This window comes from Hippocampus bargibanti, linkage group LG10, assembly GCF_051943395.1.
Source record: "Hippocampus bargibanti isolate YZ-2025 linkage group LG10, ASM5194339v1, whole genome shotgun sequence".
NCBI classification, from domain to species: domain Eukaryota; kingdom Metazoa; phylum Chordata; class Actinopteri; order Syngnathiformes; family Syngnathidae; genus Hippocampus; species Hippocampus bargibanti.
In genome coordinates, this window is record NC_142743.1 from 23,331,452 (window position 1) to 23,350,014 (window position 18,563).

The following is an 18,563-nucleotide window of genomic DNA, read 5'->3' on the forward strand; positions in this document are numbered from 1 at the left end:
TTCTAGCTAACAGCTAGCTAGATAATAAATAGATAGATAGATACTTAGATAAATAGATAGCTAGCTAGTTCGTTAAGTTAGCGAATAGACAGAAAATAGCTAGCTAGCGAGATAACCAGCTCGATTTGTACAATGATGTCTTTTAGAGTTTTACACATGTTCTCATATTGCAACCATCCGCTATGTTTGATGTAAATACTGCAATGCACCATGGGTAAATGGCTATTCGATTATGTCTTTTGGCAGTTTCTGGCGGATCACGAAAAAGCCCGACATATCTTCTACGACGACTTTGGAAGCACAGAAAATAATGCAAGGTGATTATGGCTCGATATCGGTAAGGCAAGAAAGGCTTCACACTAGTTTGCGTTTATTGGTGTCATCCTTAATATCCAAATACCAAATGAAAAAAAAACACACTGCAAATATTAACAATACCAATGTCCCCCCAAAAATAATGTGATTGGATTTATAATTGCAAAATATACCTCTGTGTACTTCCCTGTGTACAGGTCACAGCGCTAAATGTGTGGTCATGAAAAGAAAAACATTTAGTTTGTTGAATTGAAAAACAATGCAGCAGTTCCCTTAGTATAACATTATTTTGTCTTACATTATTTATGTTATTATGTCATTATGTATTTATGACAATATGACCAGAAATAGTGTACACGTTCGTTAGTCAGTGAAGGTATCGTCCATTCATCTGAGGGGGTCGCTGCCACATTAAAGATGGCGGACATGACCAGAAATAGCGTACAAAACACTTTCAGGCTTTGCCTTTATTGGGTTTTCAATTATTCATTTCTGTGACTGTAAAGCGTCCTTGAGAGCTTTGAAAGGCACTTGCAATAAAATGTATTATTATTATTATTATTATTATTATTATTATTATTATTATTATTATAACGGAATCCAACACATCTTACACCATCGTTTGAAATAACGTCTGCCCGGAGGCCCGGGGTGTACAACTTTGACGTTTCAAATCAAACGTTTGTTTTATACAATAAAGCAAAAGCTACAAGCAAACCGCTACAAGCCACATGGACTCCTCTTTCTAAGCGCCTTTCAAAACTCTCAAGTACACTTTATAGTCACGGTATAGTCCGAAGCACGAAACAGGCTTCTGATTGGCTGCCGTGCAGAGTATTGAAATTGCCAAACGAACGTTCGTATGGCAGTTTTTTTTAGGCAAAAAAATCCTTTATACTTCGTCACAATTGCTTTTTTTGGGCGGTTAGTCGTCTTATTGTGTTTCAAGTTGTGAAAAAAATGGGGCAGGCAACTTTATGGCCGGGCAGGCAACTTTTCAGAGTTGTCTGCCAAGGTGTCCGCTACCTTTTTGTCATGAGTTTCAGACACTGCTTACACAAAAGACTTCTCTTGTTGCTTTGCCTCTCCGGCTACCCCTGAATGTGGGTTGTTGTCTTTAGCTGCTCTTCCAACTGGCAATCCTCCTTTTGGAGAAGATCCAATGTGCAGAAGAACGCCTCCCAGGAGCAGCAGCACGCTGGCCACCCAGCCCAGATACAGCGCCGGTCCTAACTCTCTCTTGAGAGGCGCTGCAACATTCACGTCGTAAAAGTCCCTGATGACCGCAAAGGCGGTCCAAGAGACGGGGATGAAAAACGCCAAAGCGGCCGCAATGAAGAGCGCCCCCGCTAGCCTACTCAGCCTAGCTTTGGAGCTTTGGTTGTTGTCACCAAGGCAGTGGGTGCACTTGGCCCCCATTACCCCAAGTAGGAGGGCTAGAATACAGAGTAGCAAAGAGAGGACGACGACGCTACGGGCGGCTTGAGTGGACGTGGGTAGGGCTAGTGTGGAGTCGTAGGTCTTACACTGGATCTGACCTGTGGTCTGAGACAGACAGTTCATCCATAGTCCTTCCCACATCACCTGGGCGATGACCAATTCCCCACCCACAAAAGCCGACACGCGCCAAAGAGGGGCGGCGCACACCAATATCCCGCACAGCCAGCCGAGTACTGCTAAGATCAAGCCCAGTAGCTCAAGTCTGGTCGACGCCATGTTTGCTTGACAAACGTTTCTCTTTGACAGAATTCAAAATTCCCCCAGGATGCCTTGCTCGTTCGATGTGGGTTTGTCATAAGCCGCCCCAAATCAGTCCGTTTCTTCAACGCCGTATTCTGCAGAGATGACATGTTTTGCAGCACAATTAGAGGACAACTGACGTCTCCGGACGAGTTGTGTCCATAATTTGTAAAATGGCTTCAAATGACTTCTACTGAGCGTATTTTACAAAGATTCCAGCGCATATAGCTAGATTTGACATTTTAAGACTCGCGCTGAATATTCAGGAAGTCTTGTTTTTGAGTTGGTGACGAGTCCGTATGTGACGTCACTAAAGGACCGCCCCTGACCGAAAAAAGACACATTGTAGCAATTCAATCACGTCAATGTATTTTGCTGTACATGTACTTGTGTTGCACCCAAAAGCCGCCAGAAGAGGGCATCCAAGCTCCATATAAGGAATTTAGGAGCCTGTGGAAACAGAGGTGGCCACAGGAGGTCGCCATTTTGTGCCTCTTTTTTTGGGTGAGAGATTTTCCCCCAATGTTGCCTCAAAATGGCACAAATAAATTCTTTAATAGATTGCAAACATGTATGCTTTCATCTTCAGAACTATTTGAATCATATTCATAACTGGAGGTGTAACAAGAAAGCATATTCTCCAAATCTGAAGCCATTGTTTTGATTCTCAAGCAATGCAAGACGTCTTAACTTAAAAAAATTAAGATAACAACAAGAAAACACGAGTAAACTGAAAGTACATCTTTTTAGTTCAGTCAAACTTATAACATTTATTTCCACTACTCAAAAACTACAATATAAAGAAAGCATTTGAGTAAACTGAAGGTATATTTTTGAAGTTCAATCATACTTAACAAAATGTCTTTTCACTACTCAAAAACTTTGACGTAATCAGTTGCCACCAAAATTCGGAGTATTTTCGACGCATTCGGAGTATTTAAACTTAATTAAAAAACTCTTACCAATGTTGATGATGTGAATTGTCAGTGTCTTCAGTCTTTCCTTCTTTTCTTATGACTGGCTAGCTTGTTTTGTACATCGCTCGTGCCGAGGAGAGCGTAGGAGGCCTGCAGTGTGTCGTACTGCATGCTTTATACTCACACGCAGATAGTTATGCATGTCGTAAATGACAAGACAAGGGTGCTCTGTTTGGAGGCGCGTGTTGCAGAAGAAAATGCCAATGATGACTGCTTATTATGACATTCCTTTTGAGTTGAAAATGATGACTTCTAATGACAAATTGCACCCCAAAAAATGACATGCTTTTCATCTCATATATTCCTGACAATGTGAATAACATCAACAATGTAATAATAATAATAATAATAATGATGATGATGATTATTATTATTATTGTTATGATGATGATTATTATTATTATTGTTATGATGATGATGATGATGATTAGTATTATTATTATAGAATAATATTGTATTATTATTATATAATACTATTATTTTATAATAATAATAATAATTATTATTATTATTAAAAAAATACAAGAATAGAAACAAAAATAAAAACACAAATTAAAGTAAAAACAAAAATACGAAAATACAAACAAAAATAAGAACAATCATCTAAATAAAAAAATCATTAAAAAAAAATAAAAACAAACAAAAATAAATGAAAAAACAAAAAGAAAAAGAAAAAAAAAACAAAAATATATACATATATTTTAATTTTTTTTATTTGTTGTTATATTTATATATATATATATATATATATATATATATAATTTCAAAAATATTAAAAATTAAAAAAATTTAAAACAAAGCCATAAACAAAAACCAAAAAAACAACCAAAAATAACAACAAAAATAGAAAAAATAAATATAAAAACAAACAAAAATTAAAACAAAAATTTAAAAAATTAAATAAACCCCCCTCCCTCAATAATAATAATAATAATAATAATAATAATAATAATAATAATAATAATTTAAAAACTCTCAGGGCCACTTTAATATCATCTTAATAGATAAATTCAGTTGCGGCTTCTGCTGGCTCTCAAGAGCTGGACAGGTTGACTTCTACTATTGTGTCCCTTTAGTGTAAACTCTCTGAAGTCACCTCGTCTCCAAGACCAGGAATACACTTTTTCCCCCCTTGATTTCCCCATGTTTTGTCTTTGAGTGAACTCAAAGGTGACGTTACTCCCGGATGTTTCCTCTCTTAAATCCAAATGCCAGCACACAGACTTCACCCATTGTCTGTCATTTCCTGAAGGGAAGAGCTTGTCATGTTTCTAAGTATACAGCCAGCACATGACTGCTTAAAAACGATTCTTTAGCAGAGTTATGACACTTACATTCATGACAATGCAGTAATTTACTTCATTTATTAAGATACACACTCTTGTTAATATGATTTTTAAATACATTTTAATATCCGTAAAAAGGCAGCAAGTATCATACCGTTCACAGTTTAAATGAGAGTTTCTATCCAGGGGTCGCTGCATAGTTCGGTGAAGATTGTTTAACATTTTGTAAACAGACAATGTCAAAATGACAGTTTAAGGATTTATGGTCAAAACAAAATACAGTGATACCTTGGCTTACGAACTTAATTGCTTACCAGACAGAGTAAGGCGAAAAGTGTGTATCCCAAAAATTAATTTCCCATAGGAAACCATTAAAATGAGAATAATCCGTTTCCAGGTCCCCATAAAACATAATTTTCTACGACATAAGCCTTAAAACTACACAAAATATGCCTTATTTTTTTGTATAATAAATTTGTTATGGTATTATAATGAAAGAAATAAACTGTACTGTATAATAAAGTCGTTTTATTTACCTGTGATGGTCATTGATGGCTTGATGGAATGGAGTGGCCGCTTTCAAAGTCAAAGTCAGCTTTATTGTCAAATATGCTAACATGCATGACATACAGCACAAATGAAATTAATTAATTCATCAGCATTAAACATTTCTTTCTCCATCTTGAGGAATGATCCCTTGGAGGTGCTTTCTCTGCGATAATTTTACCTAGTTCCTCATCCATTGTGTTCTGTTTAGCTGGGTTGATAGCTTTTTGCATCAAGTGTACAGATGGCTTGTGCGGGTTATTTGTGGAGCCTGATTAATGGGATATTTTAACCTTGCAGTCTACACTATGCCTTTGAACTGTCAAAGTTGAAACGAGTCCAAATATCTGTTTTCTATCCATTTTGTTAGTCTCTCTCTCTGTCGTCTGCCTGTGTCTTTATTGTTTAAACCACCTCCCCTCACTGCTGCGTTCTTGACCAATCACGTAGCTTTAACCGAAGATTGGGGGCGGGAATAGATGACCAAAGCAAACCGGCTGCCATTTTCTTTTCAGAGAACGGGCTCGTTCACTCATTGTGGCACTCTATGTGTATCCCGAAAAATAGTTTGTATACCAAGGTAAAATTTTCATAAATTTAACGTTTGTAGACCGAAAAGTTCGTAAACCGAGGTATCACTGTACTGCGTGCTGAATAGAGTGCATCATGTCCTCGCCACTGACCTCCTTCTATATCGGAAAATCAGATTTAGCTTTGCATCGAATTCCTTTCCAAAACCAAAGAGCAACTAAGCCACATAACACTCCCAACAGGAGAGTCGGCGCTCCAAGCGCCAGCGCCACAGTGGTGTCGGCCCCCACGGCAATCACCATGCCAGCTAACACTAGCACCACAGCGGCCGCCGAGGCTGCGCAGATGTTCTTCTTTTTGGACTTTTTCTTCTTCTGCCTCTCGTTCTCTTGCTTCTCCCTCTCCGCATCCCACATTTTCTTCTCTTCTTCCTTCTTCTCTTCTTCCTCCTGTCTCTTCCGTTCTTCTTCTTCTCTTAGCTTGCTCTGGGCTTTCTCATACATCTGGTTAGTGTAGTGCTTACCGCCATTGTCTTGGATCATTTCCTTGATCATAGTAACAAGCTCTTTGACCTGCACTCGATCATCTGCGTCGTTGTTGTTGAAAGCGTGATATCGACGCCCGAACGTGATGGAGAGTCTACGTAGCTCTTTGCACTCTTTTAGGGCATTGTCGGCTTTGGCCTGGTCCTTGCATGTGAATAGCATGATGGTGTACATGGAGGCATCATCGCCAAAGTTATCCTGGATCCACTTGACGGCGTTTCGTTCCTCCTCGGTGAACCTCACCCCAAGCCTGATTACGAGTAGGAAGGCGTGAGGACCAGGCACTGACATCTTGACACATTCCTCGATTCTGGATTTTAATTCTTCTTCTGTGATGGCGGTGTCGAACAGGCCTGGTGTGTCGATGACTTGCACCGCGGTGCCGTCCACTTCGCCGCTCTGTGTCTCACAGTGTTTGGTCACCGACACTGGGCTGGGATCCTCCCTGAAAGCAGATCTGCCAAGTATGGTGTTTCCCGTTGCGCTCTTCCCTGATCCCGTTTTCCCCACTAGGACTATTCTCAAGCCTCCAGATAGATCCACAGCTGAAAGAAATGACCAGGAGTCAATAATTAAAGGACAACCGACACCATTTTTTTGTAACTGACATCAGAAAAACGTTTTATAGCATCTAAAATACCCAAAACACACAGGCTGATATTTTTAGTCAAATGAAAAATATCAATAAAAATGACTTAAATTGTCCCAAAACTGCCACAAAATGAGCTCGGAACTGAGCAGATTCAGAAAGTCCCGCCCCCGTGTTCGTGACATCACTATTGTTCACACACTGCCTTGCTCCAGAATCAAAACAATAGCTTCAGAGAGTTCAGATTGGGAGAAGATGCTTTCTTGTTACTCATCCAGTTAGGAATGTGATTCAAATAGTTCTGAAGAGGAAAGCATACATGTTTGCAATCCATTAAAGAAGTCCTTCCGTCTCAATTTGTGGTATGTACTTCCTTAATTAAAAAAAAATCCTTTATACTTCGCAACAATGTTTTTGTTTTTTTTTTGCGATTCGTCGTCTTATTGTGTTTCAAGTTGTAAAAAATTGGGGCAGGCAACCTTTCAGAGTTGTCTACCCTGGTGTCCGCTAACTTTTTGTCATGACTTTCAGACACTGGTATAGCCCTCATCAATCAATTAAAATCATAAATTGTTCTTTTAATTCCACTCATACTGTGAGTCAATATAACATATTGATCGCTGTCAAGCAGATTTTTTGACAGTTATTGACTTCGATTGATCAAATAGACAACTTGTGTCAGATCGGATCTGACACCTCAAGACACAGTAAAGCCAAAATGAAAATTAGTACATTGTTAATGCAGCCATGGAAGCAATTAGTATTCAACCATTTCATATTAAACAAAACACAAAAGGCCATAAATTGATTGATCGTCTTGACATTCTCAATAATCATCATGAAGAGGAATAGAATAGACATAAGCCTACCGTCAAAGTGATTCAGACCACACCCGTCGGATCGAGGGAGAGTTTTCTGCTTCTTTTCCCTTAATTGTATTGCTGTAAGGTGAAATAATCAAGTGGAAAAACAAAGACAAATGATTGATTACTCATTGACAACATAAGGATTGTTATCTTTGACTCTCTTGACTGTCAACATTCCAAGCAACTTTTCATGGTCGTCACACGATCAATGGATAATTTATGATCAAATTTGTCTTACCTTCAGCCATTACAGAATGTCCAGTTAGCGAGTGGCTAAATGTCTTTCTTCAAGGTTAGAATTGAGAATTTATATCGCCTCTCAATTCTACTTTAGACCGTTTGTTTGACTGGGAAACTTCTGGAAGCTTGGGATCTGCACAGGGCGCTTCCTATTTCCTTGTATTGTCTTTAAATTGAATTTGAGAGAAAATTCCCACATTGGCAGTCCAGCAGGCTTTGTCTATCCTCAGAGGATTGAACACAATTGTTATCTTTTGAAAATGTCAAAGTAAATAAAATACACGAGCAGAATTCCTGATGTTCCTCTGATGAACGTTTGTTCATTTCACTCTTTTTCTTAGCCTCTTTATTGAAAGGGGAGGGAGAAGACATTACATCCTTCGTTTCCTGACTTCCACTTCCGCCAAAATCAAGACACGATCATGGGTGTCAGGAACCTATGGCTCGCGAGCCATTTTTGGCTGTTTTGATGATTGCATCTGGCTCACTGATAGGGCAACCGACGTCTCCGGACAAGTTGTGTCCATAATTTGTAAAATCACTTCGAATGACTTCTACTGAGCGTATTTTACAAAGATTCCACGGCATATAGCTATATTTTACATTTTAAAACTCGCGCTGAATATTCCGGAAGTCTTGTTTTTGAATTGGTGACGAGTCCTCACGTGACGTCACTGAAGGAACACCCCTGAGCGAGAAAAGGACACATTGTAGCAGTCCTTCCATCACGTCAATGCGTTTTGCTGTTTGGTCTGAAATGTTCGTGTGGCACCAAAAAGAGGCAGAAGAGGGCGACAAAGCTCCGTGTAAGGAATTAATCAGCCTGTGGAAACGGGATGATTAATTCCTTACACTGAGCTTTGTCGCCATTTTCTGCCTCTTTTTGGTGCTACTTTTCCCGCCCCCAGATAACTGAAAATGGCACGGAATAAATTCTTTAATGGATTGCAAACATGTATGCTTTCCTCTTCAGAACTATTTGAATCATATTCATAACTGGATGAGTAACAAGAAAGCATATACTCCGAATGTGAAGCCATTGTTTTGATTCTCCAGGAAGGCAAGACTTCTTGGGGTGAAACCACGAACAAGGGGGCGGGACCTTCTGAAACTGGCCATTTCCGGGGTCATTTTGAAGTAGTTTTGGTACACTTTTACTCATTTTTATTGGTGTTTTGCATTTGACTAAAAATATCAGCCTGCGTGTTTTGGGTATTTTAGATGCTATAAAACGTTGTTCTGATGTCACTTAGGAAACAAAAAAAATGGTGTCGGTTGTCCTTTAAGATATTCTCTGCAGCATCCTCAGCGCTTTTGTTTTGACCCAGATGACCAAAAAGAACTGGCATAATACATAGTACAATAAAACAAAAGCATTGGAAGATAATACGTCTGATGCAAGCATCGAGGACATCAAACAGATATTAACCACAAGCAATAATTAAGGTGATAAAATGAGTGTGTTGGATACTGGCAGATGGCAGGCTTGTTTATTTACATATGTGGTTTGTTCCCTGCTTCTGATTTAGCTGCCCTTTCACTTACTTGCGTGACAAGCTTTCCATATAGCTCTGTCAAATGATATCTACCAGCTGCTGCGAACTAAGAACTGAATAGACTGTTGACGAACAGAATGGCCCTCACGATGATCAGATATGCCAACATTTCCACCGGATGTGGAATCTGAATCATACAGAGGAGAGATCCAAGCTGATACTTGCTCCAATGATGAAAGAACGGTTTATGTTACGATGTGTCTGGACAATGGTCATAATAATAATAATAATAATAATAATAATACATTTTATTTATAAGCGCCTTTCAAAACTCTCAAGGTCACTTTACAGTCACAGGATCAGTTTTTCTGTGGGTGAGTAGTGGCAGCCACACGCGCCAACGTTCCCTCAACCCGGAAGTAACTCGGAAAGAAAGCTAGCTAGCTAAAAGACAGCTAATAGATCGCTAAATAACTCGGATAGAAAGCTAGCTAGTGAATAGATAACTAACAGATAGCTAACTAGGCCTTCACTCAACCCGGAACTCAGATAGAAAGCTAAAAGACAACTAATAGATAGCTAAGTAACTCAGATAGAAAGCGAGCTAATAGATAGCAAACAGATCGCTAGCTAGCTAGGCCTTCACTCAACACAGAACTCAGATAGAAAGCTAGCTAACTAAAAGACAGCTAATAGATAGCTACGTAACTCGGATAGAAAGCTAGCTAGCTAATAGATAGCTCACAAATAGCTAACAGATAGCGAGGTAGGCCTTCACTCAACCAGGAAGTATCTCAGTTAGAAAGCTAGCTAGCTAATAGACAGCCATTTTCTTTGAGAACGGGTTCATTCGCAAACGACACATCACTCATTGTATGCCAAGGTAAAATTTCCATAAATTTAACGTTCGTAAACCGAAAAGTTTGTAGGCCAAGGGGTTCGTAAGCCAAGGTATCACAAGGTATTGCAAAACGTGTACCTTATGCATTTCAGACACCACAATAGGAGCACACAGTGTGACTCATTGTTTACAGAGGACCGATCACCTGTTCAAATGTGTGTTGATGTGTCTGAGCTTCTGACGACGAATTGACACAAAAGGCTCCAATCCATCTTCGTGTCGTGTTGCGCTTGTAGGACACAAAGGTTGCCTACCACTATCAATGAATTTCAGTACATCCAATAGAACTTAATAATAATAGTAATAATAATGATACATTTCATTTGTAAGCGCCTTTCAAAACTCTCAAGGTCACTTTACAGTCATTGGATCAGTTTTTCTGTGGGTAAGCAGCGGCAGCTACATGCGCCAGCGTTCACTCAACCTGGAAGTAATTCAAATAGATCGAAAGCTAGCTGGCTAGTCAATAGATAGCTAATAGCCAGCCAGTTAGATAGCTTTCCAGCCACTAAATAGTTATATAGCTAATACCTAGCTAGCTAGATAGCCGGCAGCAAATAGATAGCAAATAGCTAGCTAGCGAGATAGCCAGCTAGTTAGCTGGATAGCTAGATAAATAAATCAAGAAATAGTCACACTAAATGCTGATTTCATACCATTAGCCAGCTATGTTGAAATTCCCAGACTGCGTCATCTCAAGGCAAAATGGGACACAAATAAATAGCTTGCTAGCTATTAGATAGTTAATAGATAGCCAGTCAGCTAACCAGCTAGCTAATAGATAGCTAGCCAGCTGGATAGATAGCTAACAGACAGACAGCCATCTAGCTTGACAGTTAACAGATATCCAGCTAGCTAGCAATCTATTAAATATCTATTAGCTCGCTAGTTAGATGGCTAACTAGCTTCCTGTATCATTTTGAGGCCTCTAGACTCCAATGTAGCTCTCCGAAAATGCACAATATGAAAACTAAGCTCCGTTGGAAATGGGCTGATTTGTCTACTGGGAATTTGTGTCAACTAGTATCAAATAGTAGTCTTGGTGCAACACACAATGATTCACCATCGCGTTATTTATGTGTTTTCCTTCTAATTTCGCCATTAACACGAAGTTTTCAGATGAAAAAAGTACCCAAAATGCATTGCTTGTCGCTTTCTCGGTCAGGGGCGTTCCTTTAGTGACGTCACGTACGGACTCGTCTCCAACTCGAAAACAAGACTTCCTGAATATTCAGCGTGAGTCTGGCAGGATAAGGGTTCTCGATGTACGGGCTTGGGCATCTCGACACCCTTCATACACAAGCACAACACACACAAAAGAAAGTCAATGGCATTCAAAAAGATTTATTCAAATTCCATATCACGTGCAAGAGAAAACAAATCTTTTCAGATGAATACGGTCTTCATTGATGAGGTTTCTTCAGCTGTCATCAGTACAAATTTGAAGGTGCCGGACGTTTCGCTTCTTATCCAAGAGGCTTCGTCAGCAAACTAAAATCTTGTGCTGGTAGTTTTGGCCATATATATACCCCTACAAAGAAGTACAGATGACGGCCGAAGAAACCTTCTCATTGATGTACAGTCTTCATTGTCAACTAATTTCCTCAATCTGTCTGTTCAGGAATAAGGTTTTTTAATAATAATAATAATAATAATAATAATAATAATAATAATAATAATAATAATAATAATAATAATAATAATAGTACAGTGATACCTTGGCTTACGAACTTAATTGGTTCCCAGAAAGTGTGTGTAAGGCGAAAAGTGTGTATCCCAAATATTATTTCCCATAGGGAACCATTAAAATGAGAATAATCCGTTCCCAGGTCCCCATAAAACATAAATTTCTAATTTTCTAAGCCTTAAAACTACACAAAATATACCTTATTTTATGTATAATAATTGTGCTGTGGTACTATAATTTAAGAAATAAATTGTATTGTACAATAAAGTTGTTTTATTGACCTTTGTGATGGTCGTTGATGGCTTGATGGAATGGAGTGGACGGCTTCATCAGCATCAAACACTTGATGAGGAACGCAGTCTTCTTCTTCCACCATCTTGAGGAATGATCTCTTGTAGGTGCTTTCTCTGCAATACTTTTACCTAGTTCCTCATCAATTATGTTTGTGCGGGTTGTTTGTGGAGCCTGATTGATGGGATATTTTAACCTTGCAGTCTATACTTTGCCTTTGAACTATCAAAGTTGAAACTCTCTCACTGTCATCTGCCTGTTTCTTTAATGTTTAAACCACCCCCCCCCCCCTCACTGCTGCGTTCTTGACCAATCACGTGGCTTTAACCGAAGACTGGGGGCGCGGAATAGAGGACAAAAATAGTCGACTGCCATTTTGTTGTTCGAGGAACGGGCTCGTTCGCGAACGACACCTCACTCATCGATCGTTTAGTTTGTATGCCAAGGTAAAATTTTCATAAATGTAACGTTCGTAAAGCGAAAAGTTCGTAAGCCAAGGGGTTCGTAAAGCGAGGTATCACTGTAATACATTTCATTTATCAGCGCCTTTGAAAACTTGCATATCAGACAATGACATCGTCGACTGTCCGTTTTCTACAGTGTCTTTTACTGTATCTGACACATTTCTTTACTTTTGCAAGCCTTGCGTGCATTTTGCGGTCCAGTGACTTGTCGTAACTCAGCGCTGAAGCTCGGCCTACGCGCCTGAGGGTACAGCAGCCCGCAGGCATCGTTACATCCCAGCAACTGAACTGGAAAAGGAGCGGATCGTGTGGTCTGATATGAATGGAGGGACACTTTGCGATGTTGTGACGGTCCAGTTTCGGCCGGAAGTCCGCCACACTTTGCCAAAGCCTCAAATACTTTGTCCAGATTGGTGCTGTCCTTGGCTGAAGTTTCAAAGTAGGCACAGTTACCACCGAGAGCTTTGAGCGCCTCAGCTTGAGAGACTTCCCTCTCACATTGTGGAATATCGACTTTATTTGCGCAGACCACCAAGGCCAGCTTCTGCTGTGTTAAATCCTGTGAACATTTGGTCTGTTTGGATTTGGCTGCCAGGATCTCCCGTCGGAGAGCGCACACCTCTTCCAGTGAGCTCCTGTCATCCACGCTGAAGACGAGCAAGAAAATGTCTCCTGCGGAAACAACAACATCCATTTAAAGGACAACCGACACCATTTTTTGTTGTTTCTGACATCTGACATCAGAAAAATGTTTTATCGCATCTAAAATACCCAAAACACGCATGCAGGCTGATATTTTTAGTCAAATGCAAAACACCAATAAAAATGAGTTAATGTGTCCCAAAACGGCCACAAAATGAACTCGGAACTAGGCAGATTCAGAAAGTCCCGCCCCCTTGTTCGTGATGTCACTATTGGTCACACACTGCTTTGCTCCAGAATCAAAACAATGGCTTCAGAGAGTTCAGATTCGGAATTTTGTGACTGTAAAGTGATCTTGAATGTTTTGAAATGCACTTATAAATTACATTCATCATTATTATTATTATTATATTATTATTATTATTATTATTATTATTATTATTATTATTATTATTATTATTATTACTACTATTACAACTACTACGACAACTATTATATTATAATATTATTAATTATTAGATTATTAGATTATATTATTATATTAATATTATTAGATTATAGTATTAGATTATGTTATTATATTAATATTATTAAAAAAATTCCCCATTGTGCGACAAATAAAGGTTTTCTAATTCTGATTCTTATATTATAATGTAATGATATTATTATATTATTATATTATGATATTATTATATTATTACATTATTATATTATTACATTATTATATTATTAGTAAATTATTATTATGTATGATTATGATTAGGATGATGATGATGATGATTATTATTATTATTATTATTATTATTATTATTATTATTATTATTATTATTATTATGGTATTATTATTGGTATCTGTATTATTATTATTATTATTATTATTATTATTATTATTATTATTATTATTATTATTATTCGGAATGCAATCTAACAATACCTACCAGTCAGAATAGACAATCGCCGTTTGGCTGGAAAGTCCCTCTCCCGGGATGCATCCAATATGTCTATTTGGTAAGTTTCTCCGCGTATGCGGAACAGTTTCCGGAGGAAATCCTCAGACGTGGGTTGATAGTCCTCAACGAATCCATCTCGCAAGTACCGTCGCAGGATGGAGGTCTTGCCCACCCGCGGAGCGCCAAGAACCACCAGGCGCTTACAGTGCTGAGGCTTGGTGGAGAACGAATGCTCCCGTCGGGGTTCATGGTCTATTTGCCCTCGACGCGTTTGGAAATGAAGAAGCAGGGCCGCCAGATGATCCAACGGAGAACTCTTGCACCTGTTCTCCAAGTTCGTCCACTGCTTCGGGGTTTCGCCTGCGTGCGTCTTCTTGTCTTGCCTCCATTGAGACGTGGCCACTTGAAGTATCCCCAAACCTACTTTGATCCCCGACAAGTTCAGGTTTTGCGATGCGTTGTTGTACGTCAGGAGGACTTTGGAGCAACCGGAGCTCTGCGAATCTCTGCTACCGAGGACTTGGAGACCATCCGAGGAAGAGCAGCAGCGAATTTGTTTTGGGGTGGACGACTTGTGTTGATCCGTGGAGATACTCCCAACTTCCATCCTAATTTGTAAAATGTCTCTCCGTGGTGTGCAAAAGTGTTTTGCTTTGTGACTCTATCCTCTGTTCTGTGCACTTTATACTAGTGATGGGAAATCCTGCTCCTTTCAGAGAGCCGTTTTTTTTTGGATCGGCTCACTAAAAAGATCCGGCTCCCAAATGGCTCTCTTTTTTTGTTGCTTACATTAATTAACGACCAAAAATCTTGTAAAATTATGTGAAAAACGAAGTACTCGTGTAAAAAAAATACACTTTATCAAATATATGTATTTATATGGTTTTATTTATATGTGCACAGAGAACATCCACTATCTTTCACTTTCCCAGTGGTGACTTTTTTGACCTATTCTTGGACTCCAGCACGTTTTGTCTGATATGATTCTGGTTTGATTCTTTTCGAAAGTGTTTTCAGAATCAGTATCAGAAGCCTTTAATAGCCCAATAATGGCGATATTTCCTGCTTGGAATTGCATGAATTGGGTTGAGAGCATAAGTATACAGTATTTTATGAATCCTTTGTCATCTACACTTGAAAATGGCTGAAAATCACTTGCAATCGTTTTACCCACTTTTGTTTTTTCTTTGTAGTGCTATCAAGCTTTGTCGTTCATGTGCTACTCACCGTGTGCTTGTTTCTCTAACCCCTCCCTTTCACACTGCTGTATGTGTCTGTAATTCTCCCCTCCCTCCTCTACCACAGATCTTGACCAATCACGTGCGGCTTTAACCGAAGACTGGGGGCGGGGAATAGAAGGAGGAAAAAAGTCGACTCCCATTTCCGGCTCCTTGTTAGGAGTCTGAATTCTAGATCCGGCCCTAAAAACCGGCTCGTTTGCGAACGACACATCACTTAGTTTTATACACTCGCGTCAACCACGTGATTCAAAAACGCCACAGTGCCTTGTTCATCGTGGACATCAAAAGCTTTTTATTAACAGTAAGGAACGTTCTCGAAGACATGATCGAAATCAGTAAAGCCTATGAGTAAGGCCTATTTCTAATATAAAAAAATCACTGTATTGTATTGTGATTGTTATTTGCAGCGTTACCATCAAAGCAATTTCATTTAATTCTTTTTCTTTCGGATTTTCCCTTCAGAGATCGCCACAGCGAATCAGTGTCCTCCATCTTCAGAGGTTTGGACAGAGGATCTGAACATATCAGTATCTGTGTGGCTTTTCTCTGATTACTCCGGTTTCCTCCCACATTCTAAAAAACATGCACGGTAGGTTAATAGAACACTTGAAATCGTCCCTAGGTGTGAATGTGAGAGTGGATTCTTCTGTGTGTGCTCTGCAAGTAGCTGGTTGTTTCATTCCTTTTCTTTACGTCACTCTTGATGACACGTCAAATGTCTGTGTCGTTCGTCGCTAAGCATTACGGTAAGCACGCGTGCGCAGTTGCCAAGTCATTTTGATGACAACAAGGACGCGCACACCTTGAAAACCTCAATTTCTTGACCGTGGAAAGTTTTGGAGAGAAAGATGAAGATGAAATAGTCGTGTAAGTCTGTTCTACTTTATTATACATAAATGATGTCTGGTGCGAACGACACGTTAATTGGGAGCTCATTTGGGCATGTTTTCATTTAATTTACCTTTTCTGGAAATGTGTGGCTTAGCTCGGGGTATATTGTAGGTACGCTAGAGTGAGCTATATTCCATCGTGATTGTTTGTGTCCAATGAAGCGAGCGCACTCTGTACTCGCAGTCGTATTATCATTGCATTTTTTTTTTGTGAAGTACGTAATCGTTTTTCGTGGGATTTTCCAGGCTATGCACTTTATGATGACTTTTTACACGTTTCCTCCATGCTCGTTCGTGAAATTTCCAAATACGACAACGAGAAACGGGAGGGGGGAATTGATTTAAGTTTACGCTCTTTTTGCAAACACTACCGTTTATAAAGGTGAGTAAGTTGTATTTTTATAACTCATAAAAGTGGTAGAATGTATATTTTTCTCCATAACTGCCAAGGTTCAAGCAAAAAGAAGCATTAGCATGTATATTTCTAGAGCTCGCAATTTTCTTTCCTAGTATTCAGTGACAGCCATTTTTGATTTCAGACGAAAATCTGCCTGCATTCGATCGTTGATTTTTGCTAATTTATACTTGGAATATTTTCTTGTGTTTTCTGTTCTTTTTTAAAATTTCAAAAGCTTTCCAATGGAACCTTACTCGTTAAGATCTGCAAAAAAAAAATAAGAAAGTTATGATAGTTTAAACTGTAATAAAGAACTCGGTCACAGATTTTCATTGTTTTAACTGTGAAATTACAGGCAGAAAAAAACGCTCATATTTCGAAAATTAAAAATGCCATTATTTCCTTATTATTTGTCATCGAACAATAATCTATACATCATTTGAAAGCTATTTAAATGCACTTTAATATGGCACATAATAATAATAATAATAATAATACAATGCATCTAAAACTCTAAAGGAGATAGCTAATAGATAGCCCTATAGCTAATAGCTAGCTAGCGAGATAGCAAATAGGTAGCTAGGCCGGGGTGAGTAAGTGCTGGCGCTTCCGTATCCTGTGACTGTAAAGTGACCTTGAGAGTTTTGAAAGGTGCTTATAAATTAAATGTATTATTATTATTATTATTATTATTATTATTGCATTTATCTGACTTGACTGTCTATGATTGAGCATTGCAGATTCATACGTGGCCCAGTCAAAATAAGTGAGACCAGGCTCATGGCTCAGTCGCTCAGAACTCATTCAGCCGATGTGGGCAAAAATGCTCATCCAGCGAGCCGCCGCCTTGGATCTCAATCTTTGGGTCATTTGGGTGCGTTGCGTTGACAATGACACACACTTCTCAGCATGGATGTTATATTGATGAAGCAAATGTGTCCATTCTCACAAAGGATCTGAACGCTTTCACTTTGATGACAAAGGGATGCTTCTTCCTCACAGCATTTTGGGGAGCTTGGATGGCTTTCGAAAGTACCTGGAGATGAGAGGAGAAACTGAGGTCAACTTTTAAAAATGTAATAATAATAATAATAATAATAATATAACCATACTCTTTCACACAAAACATTCAAAAATCTTCTTCCAGTTAGTCAGACAAATACCTAATTCCAGAAGAGAACCTCCATCCCATGTCCGAGGAGGGATGCATCCTCATGACCAGCGAGATGTTCCGTTAGGCCAAAGAAACTTGCAAGCAAATGCCTTGCAGCATTGGAATGAATATATCAAGCAGCGAAAACGACAGCAGAACAACTTATCTGGTGAGTTGATTGCACATATCTAGCTGGCTAATAGCAATCTAATAGCTAGCTAGCTAGCTATTTGAGTTACTTTCAGGTTGAGTGAATGCTGGCACGTGTGGCTGCCGCTGCTCACCCACAGAAAAACTTATCCTGTGACTGTAAAGTGACCTTGAGTTTTGAAAGGTGCTTCTAAATGAAATGTATTATTATTATGATTATTATTGTCAAAGTCTAAGTCAGCTTTATTGTCCAATATGCATGACATACAGCACCGATGAAATTACTGTCCTCTACGACCCAATGACTTTAACAAACATAATAAACATGAAAACGCCAATTTTGCTGTCAAATAGAGGTAGTATTTAAAATATATATAATACAGTGATACCTCAGCTTACAAAAAAAATTGGTTCCCAGAAAGTGTGTGTAAGGTGAAAAGTTTGTCTTCCAAACATTAATTTCCCATAGAGAACCATTAAAATGAGAATAATCCGTTCCCAGGTCCTCATATAAAATAATTTTTCTACTAAATAAGCCTTAAAACTATACAAAATATACCTTATTTTATGTATAATAAATGTGCTATTGTATTGTAATTAAATAAATGAACTGTACTATATAATAAAGTCCATTTTTTTATCTTTGTGATGGTTGATGTAGTTGCC

The 18,563-nt window shown here is 38.8% G+C and overlaps 4 protein-coding genes across 11 annotated transcripts in view; 1 reads left to right on the plus strand and 3 right to left on the minus strand.

Annotated features, from left to right (window-relative positions):
- mycbpap (mycbp associated protein) overlaps positions 1–18,563 on the plus strand; it is a 28,016-nt gene that overhangs the window by 2,821 nt on the left and 6,632 nt on the right. For 2 of the 8 annotated variants that reach the window (XM_089005365.1, XM_089005363.1), the window contains 5 exons: positions 247–317; positions 15,770–15,896; positions 17,335–17,468; positions 17,548–17,654; positions 17,742–17,916. In XM_089005365.1, coding sequence (XP_088861491.1) covers positions 311–317; positions 15,770–15,896; positions 17,335–17,468; positions 17,548–17,654; positions 17,742–17,916 — 550 coding nt within the window. In that variant the 5' untranslated portion in view covers positions 247–310. Of the gene's footprint in view, positions 1–246; positions 318–15,552; positions 15,656–15,769; positions 15,897–15,943; positions 16,580–17,326; positions 17,469–17,547; positions 17,655–17,741; positions 17,917–18,563 lie in introns of those variants that run through there. The other 6 variants (XM_089005364.1, XM_089005368.1, XM_089005366.1 and 3 more) reach the window with 6 other exon arrangements.
- On the minus strand, positions 371–3,176 carry LOC148892999 (claudin-4-like). Its single transcript, XM_089005376.1, has 2 exons — positions 3,018–3,176; positions 371–2,150 (listed from the first exon to the last, which is right to left on the minus strand). Exon 2 carries the CDS (start codon positions 2,029–2,031, stop codon positions 1,369–1,371), a length of 663 nt encoding a protein of 220 aa, XP_088861502.1. The 5' UTR covers positions 2,032–2,150; positions 3,018–3,176; the 3' UTR covers positions 371–1,368.
- Positions 4,423–7,972, minus strand: LOC148893000 (GTPase IMAP family member 9-like). Its single transcript, XM_089005959.1, has 3 exons — positions 7,634–7,972; positions 7,399–7,470; positions 4,423–6,485 (listed from the first exon to the last, which is right to left on the minus strand). The coding sequence occupies exons 1-3, from the start codon at positions 7,641–7,643 to the stop codon at positions 5,554–5,556; spliced, it is 1,014 nt and encodes a 337-aa protein (XP_088862085.1). The 5' UTR covers positions 7,644–7,972; the 3' UTR covers positions 4,423–5,553.
- Positions 11,673–14,704, minus strand: rasd2b (RASD family member 2b). Its single transcript, XM_089006216.1, has 2 exons — positions 14,055–14,704; positions 11,673–13,146 (listed from the first exon to the last, which is right to left on the minus strand). The coding sequence occupies exons 1-2, from the start codon at positions 14,671–14,673 to the stop codon at positions 12,617–12,619; spliced, it is 1,149 nt and encodes a 382-aa protein (XP_088862342.1). The 5' UTR covers positions 14,674–14,704; the 3' UTR covers positions 11,673–12,616.

Coding starts and splice junctions, on each gene's coding strand:
- LOC148893000 (XM_089005959.1), bottom strand. Junction 6,486..7,398: donor TGGTCTGAATCACTTTGACG/GTAGGCTTATGT, acceptor CATTTCTTTCAG/CTGTGGATCTATCTGGAGGC.
- LOC148892999 (XM_089005376.1), bottom strand. CDS start 2,031: ATGGCGTCGACCAGACTTGAGCTACTGGGCTTGATCTTAGCAGTACTC.
- rasd2b (XM_089006216.1), bottom strand. CDS start 14,673: ATGGAAGTTGGGAGTATCTCCACGGATCAACACAAGTCGTCCACCCCA. Junction 13,147..14,054: donor GCGATTGTCTATTCTGACTG/GTAGGTATTGTT, acceptor TTGTTTCCGCAG/GAGACATTTTCTTGCTCGTC.